General features: G+C 47.6%; 1 protein-coding gene across 5 annotated transcripts in view; it reads right to left on the reverse strand.

Annotated features, from left to right (window-relative positions):
• LOC134948133 (sulfotransferase 1 family member D1-like) overlaps nt 1-1,710 on the reverse strand; it is a 183,742-nt gene extending 182,032 nt beyond the window's left edge. For all 5 annotated transcript variants that reach the window (XM_063935937.1, XM_063935934.1, XM_063935935.1 and 2 more), the window contains exons 1-2: nt 1,526-1,710; nt 574-696 (exon numbers count right to left, since the gene is read on the reverse strand). In XM_063935937.1, coding sequence (XP_063792007.1) covers nt 574-696; nt 1,526-1,652 — 250 coding nt within the window. In that variant the 5' untranslated portion in view covers nt 1,653-1,710. The remainder of the gene's footprint in view (nt 1-573; nt 697-1,525) is intronic.
• Nucleotides 1,711-7,765: the final 6,055 nt, after the last annotated feature.

The raw sequence follows: 7,765 nt of genomic DNA on the forward strand, positions 1-7,765 counted from the left end.
GCTCAAAACCTACTCAGCGCTTGCGATCACTTCAGACTATTCAGTTCCGGATTTGACGTCACACACCCGCCCAGCGTTCGCCCAGCCACGCCTGCATTTTCCCTGGAACGCCTGCGTTTTTCCGAACACTCCCTGAAAACGGTCAGTTGCCACCCAGAAACATCCACTTCATGTCAATCACTCTGCGGCAACCAGTGCGACTGAAATGCATCGCTAGACCCTGTGCAAAACTGCATAGTTCATTGTGCCCATACGTCGCTCGTGCATATTGCGCCGCATGCGCAGAACTGGGGTTTTTTAGCCTGATCGCTGCACTGCGAACAAATGCAGCTAGCGATCAACTCAGAATGACCACCAATGGTCCAACATTATATGGAAAGAATAAGAGTTGTAACTCTTCCCTGAGGAAGTAATTAATACTTTGGGGATGAATAACATCCCGCGCTATATGTATAATCCAGTCCCGGAAACCACATAAATTATACGTGTCTGGAAGTACACTAGAAGTTTCCTTCCATATGTCAGTATTAGAGGGGGATTCTCCAGTTACTTACCAGCGCGTTTCGCCCTTACCTGGTTTCATCAGGTGCATGAGCTCAATGAAGGGGATCCTCTCATAAATGGGGGCTCTCCTGCAGATCTGCTCATCCGCGTCGTGCATGATCAGGTCAATGACCTCCTGCATCCAGGTGGTTCCTGAAATCCAGACGGGACACAACATTCACAGTTAAGAGGATTAATAAACCTGTAGTACTGAAATCCCTTCATTGCAAAATGCCGTTCTGCTTCCAAAAAACACATGGGGCTGATGCCAGAGAAAGATTTAAAGGACAATGACAGTAACTTTAGCAGCCTTACCTCACCTGGGAACAGTAAAGACTGGAATCTGATAGCGTTGTATAATGCCAGTACATGGATGAGGTCTTATATCATTTCTACATCTACCGCTTAAGTATAACTCATTGTTTATAATTTTATTTAACTCAGATGTCGCCTTCTATACACAACACTTTGGCAATTTGCCTCTATTCAACCTCAAATACTATGTATGTTACATCAATATGTTATTCTGCACCAGAGCCTTAGCTAAGTAATATCTACATGTTTGTTGTTCTAGATTGTAAGCTCCTATGGTTTTCATACCCATATCCTGCTTGCTCTGGAGCACAGGCTTCTATGGTTTTCACAACCTTAGACTTAAATGCGCGAGCAAGCTCCTATGGTTCTTATAACCATGGAATGCCAATCTAGAGTGTAAGCTTCTAGGGTTCTCATAGCCATAGACTGTTGATCTAGAGCAGGGGTGGGCAATAAGCTAACCTCCAGCTGCTGTTGAACTACACATCCCAGCAGTCCTTGCAAAAGTGTTCGCATAGGCAAAACTGGTACAGGGCATGCTGGGATGTGTAGTTCTATTTCAGATGGAAGGAGAGCTATTGCCCACCCCTGATCTGGAGTGTAAGCTTCTAGGGTTCTCATATACAGGACCTGTAAATATGTTGTCCTACAGACAGCCGTCACCCACCTGATTTGGGATAGGTGTCCAACAAAACATCTCCGTCTCTCGCCTGGAAGTTCCAGATTTGCTCCCAGTTCTCAGCAATGGGTTCAGCTATGGCCATTCCCTGGACGACAGCTAGCTTTCCCCGCATTGTAGCACCTGGGCAGCCGGTGTGTGAAGCTCGGTGGTGACAGTCTCTGACTGTGTGTCCTGCTGCCAGCTGGGGAGAGCTTATATCTGCTGGCATCATTCCCCAGGCACAGGGTGTGACTACATAGACAATATCAAGCCAATAAATGGCTTAATAAAATCCAGGCAGCACAAGAGACACAGAGCAAACACAGCAATGCACTAAGGGCCCGATTCAGTCATGTACGCTGAGCAGTATCAGCCGCAGCCTCAAATCTGTGCTGATACCGCAGGAGGCATCTTGTGCAAATTGCCGCCTCCGGCTGGCTCCTGTGATCCGCTGCTGCGACTGTAGACATCAACTTCGGATCATCTGCGTGTACATCGGTTGCTTGCATTGAACATCGGTCGCCTGAGTAACTCTCAGGTTATCGCATAGGAAAAAGAAAAATGCAGGTGCACACTCTTAGCACTGAGAATACGGATCGTCAAAGTGATATTGATAAACTCCTTCAATTACCGTTGAGTATAGGTGAAGTTCTTTGCATAACTTTCCTGCAATGCTGATAACATATTACAATGGACTCCATTGAAGGTAAGACATGGATAAATGTATATTGGGGGTAATTCCAAGTTGATCGCAGGAGGAAATTTGTTAGCAGTTGGGCAAAACCATGTGCACTGCAGGGGAGGCAGCTGTAACATGTGCAGAGAGAGTTATATTTGGGTGGGTTATTTTGTTTCTGTGCAGGGTAAATACTGGCTGCTTTATTTTTACACTGCAAATTAGATTGCAGATTGAACACACCACAAAATGGTCTATTGTCATTTGTTCTCATCCATTACCAGATTTTTGTTCTCACCAGACAGATTGGACAGATAAATCTCACCATGTGTACACACCTTAACTCTCTCTGCACGTTATATCTGCCTCCCCTGCAGTGCACATGGTTTTGCCCAACTGCTAACAAAATTTCTGCTGCGATCAACTTGGAATTACCCCCATAATGTGTTAGTATTAGGGATGTTAGGGACACATCCAATGAAGTCACCTGGACGCAGTGGAATGGGCACACATTTTTGGCCAAATTTGTGCTAAGAACTTCACTTATACTCCATGCTAATTGTAAGAGTTTACCAAAGTTATTTTGACTATCAGTATTGTTAGTGCTTAGAGTGTGCACCTGCGTTTTTCTTTTTCCTGTGTGGTACTAGAAGCCTCAGCATGATAGTACACCGCTTTGCCCAGCTGCATGCCGTCTCATCTCTCACCTCACCATCAGAGTTGTACGCAAACCGTTTTGTAAGCGACTCTAAATAGGAATAAGGGGAATTTAAACCTCATCACTGCTTCCAAATACGCTTTCTATATGGTCACATACCTTGTTAAGGGCACCAAGAGTGTGTTATACAATGGTCACCGGATTGTGACCATTGTATTACAGTGTCTAGCACAGGGGTTCTCAAACTCGGTCCTCGGGAGCCCACACAGTGCATGTTTTGCAGGTAGCCCAGCAGATGTGTATTAATTACTCACTGACACATTTTAAAAGGTCCACAGGTGGAGCTAATGATTTCACTTGCGATTCTGTGAGGAGACCTGCAAAACATGCACTGTGTGTGCCCCTGAGGACCGACTTTGAGAACCTCTGGTCTAGCACATGTGAGTGTATAGTCCAGTGATGGGGAACCTTGACACTGCAGCTGTTGCTGAACTACATATCACAGCATGCCCTGCAACCGTTTTAGTATAGCCAAGGAGCAAATCGGTAGCAGCAGGGGTTAAAGTGGGGGGGAACGAGGTGGAACTGAGTTCCACCACCTGTAACGGTAGGGGGAACTAGCTCCACCACCTCCATTGCACACTGTGTAAGTTGGACAGCATTCATCCCTTCCTTAGGTTCCAGTGGCTTCCTTTTCTGACACAGCGTATGTGAGGTCATGCTGTCAGCACTGCTGAAGTGAAGAAGGGCCATGAGAAGCAGGCTCTGTGCATCTTGAAGAAAAGATTAGAGGGGGCTGGAGGGACAAGAGAGGTGGAGAATCTGTTGGAGGGACACAGGTGGTGAGCTGCTGTAGTGACAGAGGCAGAGATGTGCATAAGGGGCACTACTGTGGGCATTATGTGTATAAACGGCATTGCTGTGGTCATTATGTGTAAGGGGCACTACTACTGTGGGAATTGTGTATAAGGGGCACTATTGTGGGCATTGTAAATAAGGGGCACTACTGTGTGGCATAACGTGTATAAAGGGAACCATTGTGTAGTGCAACGTGAATAAAGGGCACTACTGAGTGATGTAACCATAATAAGGGGCATTACTGTGGTGTAATATGAATCAGGGGCACCAAATGCGGTGTAATGTTAATTAGATTGTGCAACTGTGTGGTGTAATTTGAATTGGGGGTACTATTGTGTAACCACGCTGCTTCTTTGTGAGATCAATGTCCTTTCATAAAGCATGGTAACTAGGGCACTAATTTATATTTTGCAGGGGGGGGGGGCGCCGAAAACACTAGCACTGACCTTGGCTCTACTTAATGTGAGGGGAAGGAGGGTTGGTGGCGGGTAAGTGGCTGGCTAAATGAGTTCCACCACCTCTCCAGGACCACTTTAAGCCCTGGGTAGCAGGGCATGTTACTCCTCTGTGCCAGATATGAATACTTGGGGCGGGGGGCTCTCTTTCTGATCCTGGCTATGCCAGTCATGAAATCCTACCTCTTCTCCGGTGTCATATATCTAATGCCAACAAGATGCTGTATTGTAAGAAGATTATCAAACAGGGATAAGTGGACTCAGCGAAGTTATCTGAGGGATCAGGTGTCGGGCACAGTGAGAGTCCAACTTTATGATAAGGCTGTGTCAACTGGACAGGAGGTAGCGATGACCATCGAAAGCTGTACTATCGATGGCTGATGAGGTCTTACCATTGATAGAAACATTCAATGGTTTAGCCATTGACGGTCCGAATGCTGCGCATGCAAAGTCTTTGGTTATGAGGCGCCACCGATGTTTGCTCAATATCAGGCGTCGCCATTGGTAGACCATTGATAATAAGAATTTACTCACCGGTAATTCTATTTCTCGTAGTCCGTAGTGGATGCTGGGTACTCCGTAAGGACCATGGGGAATAGACGGGCTCCGCAGGAGACTGGGCACTCTAAAAGAAAGATTAGGTACTATCTGGTGTGCACTGGCTCCTCCCTCTATGCCCCTCCTCCAGACCTCAGTTAGGGAAACTGTGCCCGGAAGAGCTGACATTACAAGGAAAGGATTTGGAATCCAGGGTAAGACTCATACCAGCCACACCAATCACACCGTACAACTTGTGATACTATACCCAGTTAACAGTATGAACAACAAATGAGCCTCATTAACAGATGGCTCATAACAATAACCCTTTAGTTACGCAATAACTATATACATGTATTGCAGAGAGTCCGCACTTGGGACAGGCTCCCAGCATCCACTACGGACTACGAGAAATAGAATTACCGGTGAGTAAATTCTTATTTTCTCTGACGTCCTAGTGGATGCTGGGAACTCCGTAAGGACCATGGGGATTATACCAAAGCTCCCAAACGGGCGGGAGAGTGCGGATGACTCTGCAGCACAGAATGAGCAAACTCAAGGTCCTCCTCAGCCAGGGTATCAAACTTGTAGAATTTTGCAAAAGTGTTTGAACCCGACCAAGTAGCAGCTCGGCAAAGTTGTAAAGCCGAGACCCCTCGGGCAGCCGCACAAGAAGAGCCCACCTTCCTCGTGGAATGGGCTTTTACAAATTTAGGATGCAGCAGTCCAGCCGCAGAATGTGCAAGTTGAATCGTGCTACAGATCCAGCGAGCAATAGTCTGCTTTGAAGCAGGAGCACCCAGCTTGTTGGGTGCATACAGGATAAATAGCGAGTCAGTTATCCTGACTCCAGCTGTCCTGGAAACATCGATTTTTAGGGCCCGGACTACGTCCAGCAACTTGGAATCCTCCAAGTCCCGAGTAGCCGCAGGCACCACAATAGGTTGGTTCAAATGAAAAGCTGATACCACCTTTGGGAGAAATTGGGGACGAGTCCTCAATTCTGCCCTGTCCATATGGAAAATAAGATATGGGCTTTTACACGACAAAGCTGCCAATTCTGACACACGCCTGGCCGAAGCCAAGGCCAACAGCATGACCACTTTCCACGTGAGATATTTTAGTTCCACGGTTTTAAGTGGCTCAAACCAATGTGATTTTAGGAAATCCAACACAACATTGAGATCCCAAGGTGCCACTGGAGGCACAAAAGGGGGCTTAATATGCAGCACTCCCTTAACAAACGTCTGAACTTCAGGCAGTGAAGCCAGTTCTTTTTGAAAGAAAATAGACAGGGCCGAAATCTGGACTTTTATGGAACCCAATTTTAGGCCCATAGTCACTCCTGACTGTAGGAAGTGCAGAAATCGACCCAGCTGAAATTCCTCCGTTGGGGCCTTCCTGGCCTCACACCAAGCAACATATTTTCGCCATATGCAGTGATAATGTTTTGCTGTCTCATCCTTCCTAGCTTTTATTAACGTAGGAATGACTTCATCTGGAATGCCTTTTTCCTTTAGGATCCGGCGTTCAACCGCCATTCCATCAAACGCAGCCGCGGTAAGTCTTGGAACATACAGGGCCCCTGCTGTAGTAGGTCCTGTCTGAGCGGCAGAGGCCATGGGTCCTCTGAGATCATTTCCTGAAGTTCTGGGTACCAAGTACTTCTTGGCCAATCCGGAACAATGAGTATAGTTCTTACTCCCCTTTTTCTTATTATCCTCAGTACCTTGGGTATGAGAGGAAGAGGAGGGAACACATACACCGACTGGTACACCCACGGTGTCACTAGAGCGTCCACAGCTATCGCCTGAGGGTCCCTTGACCTGGCGCAATATCTTTTTAGCTTTTTGTTGAGGCGGGACGCCATCATGTCCACCTGAGGCCGTTCCCAGCGATTTACAATCAGCTTGAAGACTTCTGGATGAAGTCCCCACTCTCCCGGGTGGAGGTCGTGTCTGCTGAGGAAGTCTGCTTCCCAGTTGTCCACTCCCGGAATGAACACTGCTGACAGTGCTAGCACGTGATTCTCCGCCCATCGAAGAATCCTTGTGGCTTCTGCCATTGCCATCCTGCTTCTTGTGCCGCCCTGTCGATTTACATGGGCGACTGCCGTGATGTTGTCTGACTGAATCAGAACTGTCTGGTTTTGAAGCAGGGGTTCTGCTTGACTCCGGGCGTTGTAAATGGCCCTTAGTTCCAGAATATTTATGTGTAGGGAAGTTTCCTGACTCGACCATTGTCCTTGGAAGTTTCTTCCCTGGGTGACTGCCCCCCAACCTCGGAGGCTTGCATCCGTGGTCACCAGGACCCAGTCCTGTATGCCGAATCTGCGGCCTTCGAGCAGATGAGCACTCTGCAGCCACCACAGCAGAGACACCCTGGCCCTCGGGGAAAGGGTGATCAACCGATGCATCTGGAGATGCGATCCAGACCACTTGTCTAACAGATCCCACTGAAAGATCCTTGCATGGAACCTGCCGAAGTGAATTGCTTCGTAAGAAGCTACCTTCTTTCCCAGGACTCGCGTGCAGTGATGCACCGACACCTGCTTTGGTTTCAGGAGGTCCCTGACCAGAGATGATAATTCCTGGGCCTTCTCCTACGGGAGAAAGATATTCTTCTGTTCTGTGTCCAGAATCATGCCCAAGAACAGCAGACGCGTCGCAGGAATCAGCTGTGACTTTGGGATATTCAGAATCCAGCCGTGCTGATGCAGCACTTCCTGAGATAGTGCTACGCTGACTAGCAACTGCTCTTTGGACCTCGCCTTTATAAGGAGATCGTCCAAGTACGGGATTATTATGACTCCCTTCTTTCGGAGGAGCATCATCATTTCGGCCATTACCTTGGTAAATACCCGCGGTGCCGTGGACAGACCAAACGGCAACGTCTGGAATTGGTAATGACAGTCCTGTACCACAAACCTGAGGTACTCCTGGTGGGGTGGATAAATGGGGACATGCAGGTAAGCATCCTTGATGTCCAATGACACCATAAAATCCCCCTCTTCCAGGCTTGCAATAACCGCCCTGAGCGATTCCATCTTGAACTTGAACTTT

Source organism: Pseudophryne corroboree, chromosome 8 (assembly GCF_028390025.1).
Source record: "Pseudophryne corroboree isolate aPseCor3 chromosome 8, aPseCor3.hap2, whole genome shotgun sequence".
NCBI lineage: Eukaryota > Metazoa > Chordata > Amphibia > Anura > Myobatrachidae > Pseudophryne > Pseudophryne corroboree.